Below are 15,235 nucleotides of genomic sequence, written 5' to 3' on the forward strand. Positions count from 1 at the left end.
AAACATAATAAAAGTGTCGCCTCTGAAACTCTAGCGGATGGAGTATACTAGTACCTAACCGATTGATTAGTACTTAACTAAAACAATTCAAACTAGAATCACAGGGGCTTCTTATTCATTTTATTCTCAATCTATATATTAATATCTAACTGTGCTAGAATCAATTGTTGGAGAGGCATCATCGGTTAATAGACTTCATATACGATTTCAATTTAAGGTATCTTATGAGGTGTATTCGTCATTATTTGACCTGGTTATCACATACAATACAGAGTTAAACACAAACGTATGTGGGATTAGGAGCAAGTTTTCCGTCCCTCCCCTTCCCGCTCTCTACGGGCCTGTCTGCATGCTAAGCATACATCATAACATATATAGTTTTAAAAGAAATGTTTCATTGTTTGGTAAACATACTTAGTATCAGAAGAATAAGTTTTCTGTTATATTTTGATTTTATATGCATATACCGTCTAACCTTTAATCTATTGTGACCTATATTTTGGTTGGTTAATTTGGATTTTGAATTTTGAAATTCGAATCTCGTATTTTGAATTTTGAATCTCAAATGAGCCTTCTGGGCTTTCGTAGATATCGAATGTGTTCAGCAGGTTGGGAACATTTTGGAGAGCCACTTAACATAAACTGGAATAATTGAAGATATCTTTGATTATTTGAAGAAATCCACCCCTGACTTCATTCTGTAGTGTAAACGCTCCATTATTTACAAGGAATGAAGAGTTTCAGACAACTGCTTAGTAATGTTCTGCCGAATTCAATTTATTTTTCAAAATGTCTTAATAATTTCAAATTAAAACCCTTTTATAGATGGGATACGAACCTATGACCCTTCGCATGGAAATCAGAATCTTGAGCCACTGAGGCCGAGGACAACCCTTGGAGAACTTAAAGATATATCATAAAAATCTATAATAGTATAGTGGTATCTAATTGCATTTTTGATAATCCATGAAAAAAGTCTTTATCTAAGTGAATTATAGCTAAATTTAAACTCTTCATTCATTAAGAGCAGTTGACCTCGGACATTTGGAGGCTTCAGTTCCATTACTTTTAAGGAATGGAGGGGTTACCCATGCACTGGTACCTATACGTATAAGACTGAATGACGACCGACCGATGGCACCGTGTTGCACGCGTCAACTTACCTTGAAATACTACGGAGTGTTTAAATGGCAACGAGCAAAACACATACATTGTCAAGGCTGAATGTAGATCAAACTAAATACCCGTGAACACAGGCACAAGTGACCTTTAATTCGGAATTTCCCTCTGACTCAAGAATATACATTATCGCTCTTTGAAAAGTGTATGTATAATTTGATTATGAAATTTTCATTCATGTTATGCAGATAGATGATTAATTCGAAATTTCCCTTTGACTCAAGTATGGATAATGTCCAAATGTTTAAAAGACATAACTACATGTACAGGAATTATAATAGACGTTATTTGATCGAACAGCCATTGTCACCTTTTAATTAAGGGTGGATTCTTTTACATCATTCAGACAGATGCAATTAGAAGATATACATCATACATGTACACGTATTTTCTTAAGTTATAAAACATGAGGGCCACAAAGCCTCATTTTACATTTGTAACATTTTACATTAAATGGGATCCGGGGGACTTGAAGTAGGGGGACTATAATCTTTGGTGGAATAAACAGCCGCGTAAAATATCCATTTATTCCCTGAATTAAAATTTACTAACGATAATTTTTGAAACTATGGGAACAAGTCTTCATTGGCAAAAGTAACAAGTACAATAAATTTCTTTGATGTTTTGAACTTGCTAACCCTCGTGAAGCCATTGTCCTACTTCTGATCGTTTTTAAAGAAAAGAATTAGAAAATCATTTCCTATTTCTTGCATGTTGAGAATTCCCTACTTTATTTAATGTAATTACTCATGTAGATACCCATGCTATAGTTAAGTAAATAATTATGCATATATCTCTGTGTGTGTTAACGATAATTTTGAAAATGGGATGCCATATACAACCTTTATCCTTCCTTTTCTTTCAGAGTGCCTTGTTATCGAATTCAATTTACCACAGTTTATTACATGCAAGTCTAAGTACTATAAAAACAACCCAGAAAGATTTTCCTGCACAATGTTAATGCTACAAATAGGACGTTCATACATTGTTTATGCTGCAAACAGAGCTTTTCATATACATGTGCTGTGTCTATGCTGTATATAGGGATGTTCATACACAGTGTTAATGTTGTAAATAGAGATGTTCATACACAGTGTTAATGTTGTAAATAGAGATGTTCATACACAGTGTTAATGTTGTAAATAGAGATGTTCATACACAGTGTTAATGTTGTAAATAGAGATGTTCATACACAGTGTTAATGTTGTAAATAGAGATGTTCATACACAGTGTTAATGTTGTAAATAGAGATGTTCATACACAGTGGACCTCCGTGGCTACAACATCGCGCTTAAAATCAAACGGCCTCTCACCTCTGGTCGGCGCGGGTCCAAATCCCACTCGCGCCGGTAAGTGAGAAAGTTTCCCAATTTACTTTCGGAAGGTCGGTGGTCTCTTTGCCAGATACATTGTATCTAGCTTCTCTCTTCCACCAATAAAAACTGGGCGCCACCAGATAACTGAAAATGTTTTTTACGTGTCACAGTAATGCATTTATATTCAATAGTTGTTATGTACATGTATAAATGATCATCACATCTCGAGGCTTCCAATGCTATAGAGATACATGTACATGTACATGTGAGAGAAGAATTCCCAGAGCTAAATTGCTATCTTGATACACTTATACGGTGTGGCTGCATGCATACCCCAAAACTAAAGTTTTAAATCTATATCAAACTTCTGAATTCTCTCGGCGTTTGTTTAAACTTTCCATACCTCGCTTTTTATAATGCCAACCATTTTTCTCAAGTTATGAAAACTTCAAAATTTATGGTTATATTTAAAAAAAAAACACCTCCCCCTCTCGATTGCATGCTCATCGAAGTTTAAGAAAAGTATATGATATCTGTTATCAATGAAAATAATTTCAGTGGGGTAGAGAAGCAATGACTCATCTATATTTAAAATGTAATTTTGATAATCGATATATTTTCTCTTTGTTAAAAGTCAATTTATTTCAAAACATTAAGTTCTTGATCATTTCAGAAAACCCACTTTACAAAATGCTTAGTTAGGGAATTTCGACAACGAGTTGGTCCCATGTGCGTAATGGAGATTGGGCCGGGATATTGACCGGAGATCTTCAAGAATGCGTCATACGGTGTTTCCGTGTATTATAGACTGGCTAATTTTAGCACCTGGGTCTGTTTAAAAGCCACGCTGATCAGCAGAACCTCAATACACCTGTACAATGGACAAAGTGAAGGAACATATCATTGATAGGATTGAATTCTATTGCTCTGGAGAAGCTCTTTGGGTATGATTGCTTTAAGATAATCTATTTCTTATTCATTAATTTCGCGAAATTTCACAAGAAGATAGACTTGATATTAAACCGTGATATTTCATACACACACACAATGTGTTGTTTTACTCCCCATTTATGGTTTAATTTCAAATTATTCATAATGGCATATTGAGACAAATTAAAGAATTATATAAAGTTGATCAACCCACTCGAGGTTATTTCTTTATTTACGTTCACATATTTCTAATCAGTGATGAAAAATCATGACTATTTTAAAAGTAATCAATATATTTTCTATGTTATTAACAAGTTAACATGTTTATTGATATCGTGTTGCTTTTAGGACTCCAACCTAACATGGAACACGACCACCCCAGATCTGACGTCATGCTTCCAGAAAACTATTCTACCCTGGATCCCGTGCCTCTTTCTGTTGATTTTATCTCCCTTAAGACTGTTTTTGCTGCCGAAGGAACTCTCAAAACAAACCCATTCTGGACTTAGCTCCGCTAAAAATGTAAGTTATGATTATGAATCTAATCTTTTTTAATTCACGGAATACATTTGGTAGAAATAAGGAAAAGAACACGTAATTGGAATTTCTTTGAGGTATGTTGTACAAAATCAATAAAAATATCAACAAGTAACACCTGACGTCCATGACAGTGAAACTTAGCTCTTTGAATTTCAGATTCTGTGTTATGTACTTATGTTCCTCTCGTTTCTGGAATGCTTGGAAACGGTGTATGTGAATTCTCTGAGCGATGCCTGGGGAACACCCACCTTCTTCTCCTCACTACTGACTGGAATCACCATGGTAACCTCACAGTCATAAGCTGCTCTGTTCCTGTACATTTGTTACCACAATTTCATGCACATTTATAAAGTTACAGTATTGAAATTGTCTTGATTTGTTCTAGATTATAGCAAACCATATCATGATAACTGAACGCCAACGAAAGATCCGCTCCTCCGGATTTTTATTAAGCTACTGGTTTTTGATGTCAGTCAGCCTTACATTGATGCTTCAGTCCCATATCAGACGGATTTTTAAGCAGGTATGAAAGCACATCATACACAGCACGATGATCAACTTGATCATTTTTCTCATTTGTAACAAATGTGAGTCGTACTGAAAGAAATCACTAAATGAGAAGACTATTTCAGGAAATAACCAATGTGGATAACAGACTGTGTCTCCTGTCGCTTCAATCTCTCCTGTCTATTAGTCAGCTAGTCCTGACAGGGCTATTTGTAGACAGATTTCCTGATGATAACGAAAAGTACCAGGTAATTTCTATACGAATTCGAATAGCATATTGTCTTTTTAACAGTCGTACAAATTTTCAGTTGAATAATCCGCAAACATTTTCTTATTTACAGCAGAAACGATGCGCTGAAAAAAGTACAATTCTTACAATACTGACGTTTTCTTGGTTTACTGGGTAAGTATAGCTTTGTGTCGGTGATATCTTTCGTTTAAAAACCAAAATGATCTTTAGATGTCTTAATACGTTTTCCATATTTTTTGTGCAGTCTAGTACGTGAAGCCTACAAGAGACCACTGAAGGCCGAAGATATGGTAGAACTCCAAACAGAGTTGAAATCAGAATCTGCTGTTCCGATATTTGAAAACGCATGGCGTGACGAAGTAAAGAAACTAAAAAGGTTTGAATAGAAATACATGTACACGTATCTATCATCAGCACTTAATATTTCGTATAGTATAAATGTAATATACAATTATATCTTATCCATACAGAAAACCTGAAATCAATAACAACAAATCAGATGGAAAAACAGGAGAAGCCAGTTTGGTCAAAGTGCTGTTTAAGGTCCATTCATACGAGATAATCCTTAATTTTCTGCAGCGAATTTTCCGTCACGTTCTGCAGTTTGGAGGACCTGTGCTATTCAAGTGAGTACAGCTTTTCAAAAAACGAGCTTTTCTCAACAACAAAAAATTAGCATACTTTAAAAATCAATAGAGCAGGATATAAACTATATTTATGCTACTTGCAATACACGTATATTTCAGATATATAATTGATTTCGCGGAGGATAGAAATGATTTTCTCTGGCATGGAGTCTTGTTCGCCTGTGTCAAATTCTCAGTTGATGTCGTACAACTGTTGATGGGTAACTACGACGACAACATTTGTCATATGCTTGGAATCAAAATTAGAACGTCTGTATGTGGTGCCCTCTACAGAAAGGTACGTCACTAACTCTGTATATAGTAGGAATACTTCATGTCAAAACTATCGTCCTTTATGAATACGAATCTAAATCAGACAACTTTGAAAAATTCCGACTGATGTGTCCTTTTGTAGATGACTAAACTTTCACACGGATCCAAACAAGACAGCACCGTGGGAGAGATGGTGAATTTGATGGCTGATGACGCCATGAAGATCACTCGTGCTCTCTTTGAATTACACTTCCTATGGATTGGGCCGTTTCAGGCATGCGTGGCACTTTATTTCCTGTACCAGGAGTTGGAATCAGCTGCTCTTGTTGGATTTAGTCTGTTATTAATTTTCATTCCGATGAATGTGTTTATAGCAAAGAAGCATCACAAAATCAATGTAAGTCGTTATAGATACATTAAACATAATGCAAAATTCGATATATCTGATCTAAATTCTTTAACTTAAACAAATATGGTTACTATTACAGAAAGAGGGGAAAGATATTGAAGATAAAAGAATGAAGGTCTTGAATGAAGTCTTCAATGGAATTAAGGTAATTCTCTCTCTTTCTCTCTCTCATCCTTAAAATATGATATACCTCCCGGATTGCTTAATGTCTTTGTTTTTTCATTTACAGGTATTGAAATTGTACGCTTGGGAACCCTCTTTTGAAGACAAAATTGGATCCATTCGATCCCAAGAACTGCGTGGGAAAATGAAGAGGAAATATTTTGATATATTTTCTTTCTTTATATGGGGGATATCAGAATTCCTGGTAAATGTTATAACCAGTTCATATAAACAAATATTTTGATCATTTTAGAGTTATTATGTATATCCATTACATATAACAAAATATATTGTGATTAGATACATGTACATACAGAATCTCAGACGACAATAGCTCTTGATGTACTTTATTTTGCAGATAACATTCGTAATGTTTGCTATGTACCTGTGGTCTGATGAGAATAACTCTATGACAACAAAGACAATATTCTACACAATATCATTGCTTGGGATTCTTCAAGGACCAATTCTCCACATGCCACACGTCATCACATCTCTTGTTGAGGTTTTAGTCTTTTAATCTACATTATCTTACATTGACATTTATGATAATTGAAATAATGTCTAACAAATATTTGGCACCTGTGTAGATATACTTATTAGACCATTTTCTACAATTTTATAGACATCAGTAGCTCTGAAGAGAATTCAAAAGTTTTTGAATAATGAAGAAATTGATGAGATGGCTATTCAGCATAATGAAAAGGCAGAGAAGGCGATTCAAATGAACCGTGCATCCTTTGCTTGGAATAAATACAAAAATCCTATTTTGAAGAAGTAAGTCAATTAATCAAGGTACCAGTGTTTTGTTATCATAGAAAAAATGAGCCAGTATTTCTATTACGGAATTTTAACACGTATGAAATCGCCTTGTATCAAAAAGATTCTGTATGATGCAGTATCGACATGGACATTTCTGACGGGGGATTGGTGGCTGTGGTTGGAGCTGTGGGTGCCGGGAAATCGTCACTGTTGGCCGCCGCTGTTGGAGAAATGGAGAAGGTCTCTGGAGATGTTTGTGTAAAGGGTTCTATGGCCTATGTAACTCAGCAAGCATGGATTCAAAATAATTCTCTGAAGGAAAATGTTTTATTTGGAAAGGAAATGTGTGAAAAGAATTACAGTAAAGTGTTAGACACATGCGCTCTACGACCTGATCTTGATATTCTTCCTGGAGGAGATGAAACTGAAATCGGCGAAAAGGTATAACTAAATGTTGTTCACCGTACATCATAATGTATGCAGTAAAATATATTGTAGATACCATACAACATGCTTATATCGAACCTACATGGCCAGCAAAAAAGAGTTAACTTTCTCTGATGTGGGAATAAATATCAGTTTACAATAAGTGTGAATTCATGATAAGCGTGTCCGTTATAAGTGTGAATTCATGATAAGCGTGTCCGTTATAAGTGTGAATTCATGATAAGCGTGTCCGTTATAAGTGTGAATTCATGATAAGCGTGTCCGTTATAAGCGTGAATTCATGATAAGCGTGTCCGTTATAAGCGTGAATTCATGATAAGCGTGTCCGTTATAAGCGTGAATTCATGATAAGCGTGTCCGTTATAAGCGTGAATTCATGATAAGCGTGTCCGTTATAAGTGTGAATTCATGATAAGCGTGTCCGTTATAAGTGTGAATTCATGATAAGCGTGTCCGTTATAAGTGTGAATTCATGATAAGCGTGTCCGTTATAAGTGTGAATTCATGATAAGCGTGTCCGTTATAAGTGTGAATTCATGATAAGCGTGTCCGTTATAAGCGTGAATTCATGATAAGCGTGTCCGTTATAAGCGTGAATTCATGATAAGCGTGTCCGTTATAAGTGTGAATTCATGATAAGCGTGTCCGTTATAAGCGTGAATTCATGATAAGCGTGTCCGTTATAAGTGTGAATTCATGATAAGCGTGTCCGTTATAAGCGTCTTTTACGGTATCTACGATCAGTACAATATCTGTCTCAATATCAATATTGATAAATTTTGTGAAAGGTAGATGTTGATATCAATGGAGACCTCGTGTTTTACAGGGAATCAACCTTAGTGGAGGTCAAAAACAAAGAGTTAGTTTGGCACGTGCTGTTTACCAGGATGCAGACATTTATCTACTGGATGACCCACTCAGCGCTGTGGATGCGCATGTCGGAAGACATATATTTGAAAATGTGATTGGCAAACGTGGACTCCTTCGAAATAAGGTAATACTACTTAACTTCATTGGTATGATGAATGACCGTATATATATATATATATATATATATATGTGTGTGTGTGTGTGTGTGTGTGTGTGTGTGTGTGTGTGTGTGTGTGTATTTTTATAAGTAGATGAATATTTTTTCTGAATCAAATTTTATATTGCCATTTTGGTTGTTTTTTAACAGACTCGCGTCCTTGTAACGCACGCCATAAGCTTTCTTCCGAGTGTGGACAAGATCATCAGCATGGTTGAGGGAGAAATATCGGAAGTCGGGACTTACGGCGAATTAATGGAAAGTAATGGCGCTTTTGCAGAATTTATACGAAATAATCTGCTAGAGGAGTCCAGCTCAGACGAAGAAACAACCGAGGAAATACCCAAATCTCTAGACAGACAACTTTCAGCATTCAGTAACTCAAAGGTAGAAGGAAATGTAAAAGCTGAGAATAAATGTAAAGACTCCAAATTTATTGAAGAAGAGGCAGTGGAAACTGGTCAGGTAAGCAAAAAAGGAATTGGTTTCAAAGAGTTTCACAATTTGTTTTGTTCCTTCACCTAGATATGAGTGCGGTATTAATCAGGTATATATGCCATTTGTAGGTCAAATGGTCTGTCTACACCACCTATTTGAAGGCCGCTGGACCGATTCTTTTGCTTTCGTGTTTCTTCTGTTTTGCCGAAATCACCACCTCTCATTACAATCAATATTGGCTCAGCGAATGGAACAATGACAACACAGATAACTGTACATCATTAAATGTATCAACAAGTGTACAACAATCGAGCGAAAGACACAGACTAACTGTATATGGCTCAGTAGGTCTAATAAGAAGTACGTACAGTCCTTTCTGAGAAAGTCATCATCGAGAATAATATATATGAATATGTTTTCTTTAAATCTGACCGTTCGGCGCTTTCAATATTTTTTTCATTTAATTTCTTTTACAGCTATCTTCGACGTAATCATACAATTCTTGACAGCTTATATTGCCATTACATCAGCACGAAAACTTCATCAAAATGCTTTGTCTAGTGTGATGAGAGCACCATTAAACTTCTTTGATACGACTCCGATTGGCAGGATTATCAATCGTTTTTCAAAAGACATGGGAACGTTAGATGGACCACTTCCCTGGATAACACAGTCATTCATGCAATGTTTTCCTCATCTGATATTCACAATCGGCATCATTACTCTGGGAACTCCGAACATTCTATTCTTTGTGATACCATTGTGCATCGTTTACTTTTTCGTACAGGTAATGCATATATACTTTTGATTTTATCAACGAAAAATTAAAACTCTCACACGTGTGATTCACCGTGACACGTATTGTACATATAGATATATTTAGTCATCATTTATTACGTAACAAAAATACATGGTTTGAGTCAATACAAGACTTACATGTACTTGGGGAAAGTTGATGATGAAATAGTGGACAGGTGACATGGCGGTGCGTGATCGAATATGAATTATGAATTCTATTGTATTCTATCTCAAAGGCTTAGATACGTATTCTATTAATCACGCGCGATAATGCCCACATTTCTTATATGAACTTGTTTATGCTTTTTGGGACGTGTAAGGGTATAATTTTAAGCCGAGGGAAGTGGGTTGTCTTTGGTTATTATTTGGTCGCATTTTCCATATTTGAGCCAAATAAAAAGTAATAACACTGTGAAATAGTAATAAAAGTAAAAAACACTTAACATGTTTTGTTTCAGAGACTCTTCACTGCCACAGCGACTCAGACAAGGAGGATTTGCAGCGCTCTTAGATCACCCCAATATTCGCACTTCAGTGAGTCCATACACGGTGTCACCACAATCCGTGCCTTCAACAAAACTTCAGAGTTCGCCATGGAATGTGATCGTCGACGGGATGCTTATAATAAAGCCGAAGTTACAAACACCATGTGTTACAGGTATAGCAGACTCGATTTCGATACGTTTTATACAAGTTAACAATGAGAATCCTGTAATCCACAAGTTAACAATGAGAATCCTGTAATCCACAAGTTAACAATGAGAATCCTGTAATCCACAAGTTAACAATGAGAATCCTGTAATCCACAAGCTAGCAATGAGAATCCTGTAATCCACAAGCTAACAATGAGAATCCTGTAATCCACAAGTTAACAATGAGAATCCTGTAATCCACAAGCTAACAATGAGAATCCTATAATCCACAAATTAACAATGAGAATCCTGTACTCCACAAGTTAACAATGAGAATCCTGTAATCTACAAGTTAACAATGAGAATCCTCTAATCCACAAGTTCACAATGAGAATCCTGTAATCCACAAGCTAACAATGAGAATCCTGTAATCCACAAGTTAACAATGAGAATCCTGTAATCCACAAGCTAACAATGAAAATCCTGCAATCTACAAGTTAACAATGAGCATCCTGTAATCCACAAGTTAAAATGAGAATCCTGTAATCCATAAGTTAACAATGAGAATCCTGTAATCCACAAGTTAACAATGAGTATGCTGTAATCCACAGGCTAACAATGAGAATCCTAACAATGAAAATCCCTTAATCCACAAGCTAACAATGAGAATCCTAAGAATGAAAATCCCTTAATCCACAAGCTAGCAATGAGAATTTTGTAATCGAGAAGTTAACAATGAGAATCCTGTAATAGACAAGCTAACAATGAAAATCCTAACAACGAGAATCCTGTAATCCTCAAGCTAACAATGAAAATCCTAACAATGAGAATCCTGTAATATAGAAGTTAACAATGAAAATCCTGTAATCCACAAGTTAACAATGAGAATCCTGTAATCCACAAGTTAGCAATGAGAATCCTGTAATCCACAAGCTAAAAATGAGAATCCTGTTATCCACAAGTTAACAATGAGAATCCCGTAATCCACAAGCTAACAATGAGAATACTGTAATCCACAAGTTAACAATGAGAATTCCGTAATCCAAGTGCTAACAATGCGAATCTTAACAATGAGAATCCTCTAATTCACAAACTAACAATGAGAATCCTGTTATCCACAAGCTAACAATGAGAATAGTGTAATCCAAGAACTAACAATGAGAACCCTGTAATTGACAAGTTAACATTGAGAGTCCTGTTATCCACAAGTTAACAATGAGAGTCCTGTTATCCATATTTGATAAATAGATATTTAATTTGTGTTCAATGTATAAACATTATATTATTGATATATTTTCAGATGGTTGGGGATTCGTTTACAGTTTCTAGGAAATATTTTGGTGTTTATTGCCTGCATCCTGGCTTCTTGTCGCAGAGATGTACTGTCAAGCGGGATCATTGCTCTTGTTATGACTTACTCTGGTCGTGTGAGTAATATTAGTATATTTTAAAAAGTAAATTAATGATTTTATATAGTTTTAAGATATTCTACATATAATGAAATATTCATAATAATAGAATGCATTGATAAAAGTTATTTGCTTCCATAAATTGTGGTGTCTTTTGTGTTGTTGATATACATATCAATTTTGTTTTCAGGTAACAGGAATACTTAACTGGATTGTTCACGTATTCACTGAAATGGATACAAACATCGTATCTGTTGAACGGATTCAGGAATATATTGATAAAAAACCAGAGGCAGAATGGAGGATCAAAGAAACTAAACCTGCTCCAGAATGGCCTCATGAAGGTCACATAAAATTTTCCAGTTTTAGTCTGAGATATCGCGAAGGCCTGGACTTGGTTTTAAAAGGAATTGACTGTGAGATTTTCTCTGGAGAAAAGGTACATGTATATGCAAATAAGACCTCTTTCTATTTTTTGTAAATTTTGATTCGCATCCTTGTGAAGGTTTTCATCTCCATCTATACATTTTTCCTCAGATCGGAATAGTCGGCCGTACTGGTGCTGGAAAATCATCATTGACTCTTGGTTTATTCCGAATTCTTGAAAAAGCTGAAGGCAGTATAACCATTGATGACATTGACATATCTACCATTGGTTTACACGACCTTCGTTCAAAACTCACAGTCATTCCTCAGGTAAATACTTGAACAATACAAAACTCACAGTCATTCCTCAGGTAAATACTTGAAGAATACAAAACTCACAGTCATTCCTCAGGTAAATACTTGAACAATACAAAACTCACAGTCATTCCTCAGGTAAATACTTGAACAATACAAAACTCACAGTCATTCCTAAGGTAAATACAAATCTCACAACACTTCATATCCGTATTCATTTGAACCATAGCAAGCATTTCACTTACTAGTATCCTGATTGATTAGTAGGTAAATACTTGAACAATACAACACTCACATTCATTCCTCGGGTATATATTTGAACAATGGCAAATCTCACAATATTCTATTTCAAACACTTCATATCCGTATTCATTTGAACCATAACAAGCATTTTATTCACCAGTATCCTGATTGATTATTTGGGGTATATTCTAGGATCCCATTCTCTTCTCCGGCACAATACGAATGAATCTGGATCCATTCAATTCCTACTCCGATAAAGAATTGTGGGAAGTCTTGGAACATGCTCATCTAAAGAAATATGTAGAATCCTTAGAAGATGGTCTTCAACATGAATGCACAGAAGGTGGTGAAAATTTAAGGTAAAAGAAGATTGTAGTTCTATGCAAGTTACTGTCCTTGGTGATACTATTCAAATGGCTGGGATTCCTACAGTACGTTGTTTTCCGAAGATAAATTTAATGTACATGCACGTATATTTTCAGTGTTGGACAGAGGCAGTTGGTGTGTCTTGCGCGCGCTCTGTTAAGAAAGACTAAGGTATTGGTGTTGGATGAAGCTACAGCGGCCGTTGACCTTGAAACGGACAAATTGATACAGAACACAATCCGACGCGAGTTCGCGGACTGTACCATCTTAACCATAGCACACAGACTCAACACCATCATGGACTACTCCAGGTATCTTATAAATAACATAATGATTCATGATATTCCATAATGAACTGGAAATTAAAACATGATGCAATAGAAATGGAAATCATATTCATACGATTCTAAATCTTACGGTAGGAAACTCAGAACAGAATGCTCTCAATTTTTTTAAAATAGTCTCAAAGGAAGACAACTATGAATTATTATAGTCTACTCCGGAGATACTGACATTAAGGAGACTGACCAGAATATTTCATTATTTCCAAAGTTGAATATAACCGATGTTGAACTATATGAATACATTTTAAATTCAATATCACATATAGTTCAATACACTTGACTTCAATATAAGTGGAATAGACTGTAAATGTATTTTGATTTGATTATACATTGATATTTCTGTAACATAACTGATGGACATTGCAATGTTTTCTCCCCTTAGGATTATGGTACTGGATAAAGGCGAGATAAAAGAATTTGATACTCCTGAAGAGCTACTGAAAGATGAAGAAAGTATATTTTACAAGATGGCCAAAGATGCTAACTTAGTGTAGACAAAATAAAGACATGGACGTAATTGTCCCTATCGTGGATCTAATAGACAGAAATATTTTGACAACTTCTTGGTGCAAAAATATCTTTTTATTCATTATATGTCCATCCAAATGGTGCTTTACTGCTTTATTTCAGTGTTAATTTTGTATTGACTCGATCTCAAGAAAGAGAACTTATATAAAATGCATATTCATTAGCACATTAATTATTATACTGTCCACTGTCGGATGAGAAATATTATGGTATGTGTCTCTGAATGCTGGAGTATGTGCTGTTTATGTGATATGAGAAATATATTATGGTATACGTTTCTGAATGCTGGAGTGTATGGTATATTTGTGTTTGCATGATATGAGCAATATTATGGTATGTGTTTCTGAATGCTGGAGTGTGTGATATATTTGTGTTTATGTGATAGGAGAAATTTTATGGTATACGTTTCTGAATGCTGGAGTGTATGGTATATTTGTGTTTGCATGATATGAGCAATATTATGGTATGTGTTTCTGAATGCTGGAGTGTATGGTATATTTGTGTTTGTATGATATGAGCAATATTATGGTATGTGTTTCTGAATGCTGGAGTGTATGGTATATTTGTGTTTGTATGATATGAGCAATATTATGGTATGTGTTTCTGAATGCTGGAGTGTATGGTATATTTGTGTTTGTATGATATGAGCAATATTATGGTATGTGTTTCTGAATGCTGGAGTGTATGGTATATTTGTGTTTGTATGATATGAGCAATATTATGGTATGTGTTTCTGAATGTTGGAGTGTATGGTATATTTGTGTTTATGTGATAGGAGAAATTCTATGGTATACGTTTCTGAATGCTGGGGTGTATGCTGTTTTAATTTAATCTGATTTAAGGGTACATGTATTTTCTACGTATTGTAATGCCACTATTTATTAGTACTTGTATGTGAACACATTTGTTTTTATCCCAGTATGTTGTTGTGAATTTTTTCATATCGTTATGAATGTAAAAATATTTGATCTATTTTTGTGATGACTCGTTCATTAAATCTAGTCTTGTTTACAGTATAAATTGTTGTCTAAATTCATTTTCAAAGATACATTTCCCGAAATCTCAGGCTTTTGCAGTGTTTTATGTTTTGATGTCTTATTCCTTTTGGATGATAGTCATTCCTCAGGAAGAGAACATGCTAAATAATATTAAAACCATTTGTAATCAATACTTAGAAACACTGTTGTGCAAATCCTTGAGTGAAAATTATAGTGTACAACGTAGAAACCACAAAAGTATAAAGATATACAAATTATACACTCAACCAAGTACATAACTATATAATCCATAGAATAATATTGACACATTATACAATGCAGTTAAAAGCACGTGTGTATACACAAACAATTGGATCTATTATAACTACTG

General features: G+C 35.0%; 1 protein-coding gene across 1 annotated transcript; it reads left to right on the forward strand.

Annotated features, from left to right (window-relative positions):
- The first annotated feature begins 3,287 nt into the window (after positions 1 to 3,287).
- Positions 3,288 to 14,881, forward strand: LOC130046532 (multidrug resistance-associated protein 1-like). The gene is made up of 26 exons (XM_056166623.1): positions 3,288 to 3,439; positions 3,774 to 3,947; positions 4,122 to 4,247; positions 4,351 to 4,488; positions 4,598 to 4,720; positions 4,814 to 4,875; positions 4,967 to 5,098; positions 5,193 to 5,348; positions 5,469 to 5,646; positions 5,764 to 6,018; positions 6,110 to 6,175; positions 6,260 to 6,397; positions 6,551 to 6,697; positions 6,818 to 6,969; positions 7,092 to 7,395; positions 8,228 to 8,395; positions 8,579 to 8,893; positions 8,995 to 9,226; positions 9,343 to 9,653; positions 10,123 to 10,322; positions 11,597 to 11,723; positions 11,896 to 12,144; positions 12,243 to 12,401; positions 12,822 to 12,988; positions 13,112 to 13,306; positions 13,722 to 14,881. Exons 1-26 carry the CDS (start codon positions 3,374 to 3,376, stop codon positions 13,831 to 13,833), a joined length of 4,452 nt encoding a protein of 1,483 aa, XP_056022598.1. The 5' UTR covers positions 3,288 to 3,373; the 3' UTR covers positions 13,834 to 14,881.
- The last annotated feature ends 354 nt before the right edge of the window (positions 14,882 to 15,235 follow it).

This window comes from Ostrea edulis, chromosome 5, assembly GCF_947568905.1.
Source record: "Ostrea edulis chromosome 5, xbOstEdul1.1, whole genome shotgun sequence".
NCBI lineage: Eukaryota > Metazoa > Mollusca > Bivalvia > Ostreida > Ostreidae > Ostrea > Ostrea edulis.

What these genes read in the sequence shown, in the direction of transcription:
- LOC130046532 (XM_056166623.1), top strand. Translation starts at nt 3,374, where the DNA reads ATGGACAAAGTGAAGGAACATATCATTGATAGGATTGAATTCTATTGC. An exon ending in GGAGGACCTGTGCTATTCAA is followed by an intron (nt 5,349 to 5,468) that starts GTGAGTACAGCT and finishes CGTATATTTCAG; the next exon opens with ATATATAATTGATTTCGCGG. An exon ending in AAGTCTTCAATGGAATTAAG is followed by an intron (nt 6,176 to 6,259) that starts GTAATTCTCTCT and finishes TTTCATTTACAG; the next exon opens with GTATTGAAATTGTACGCTTG.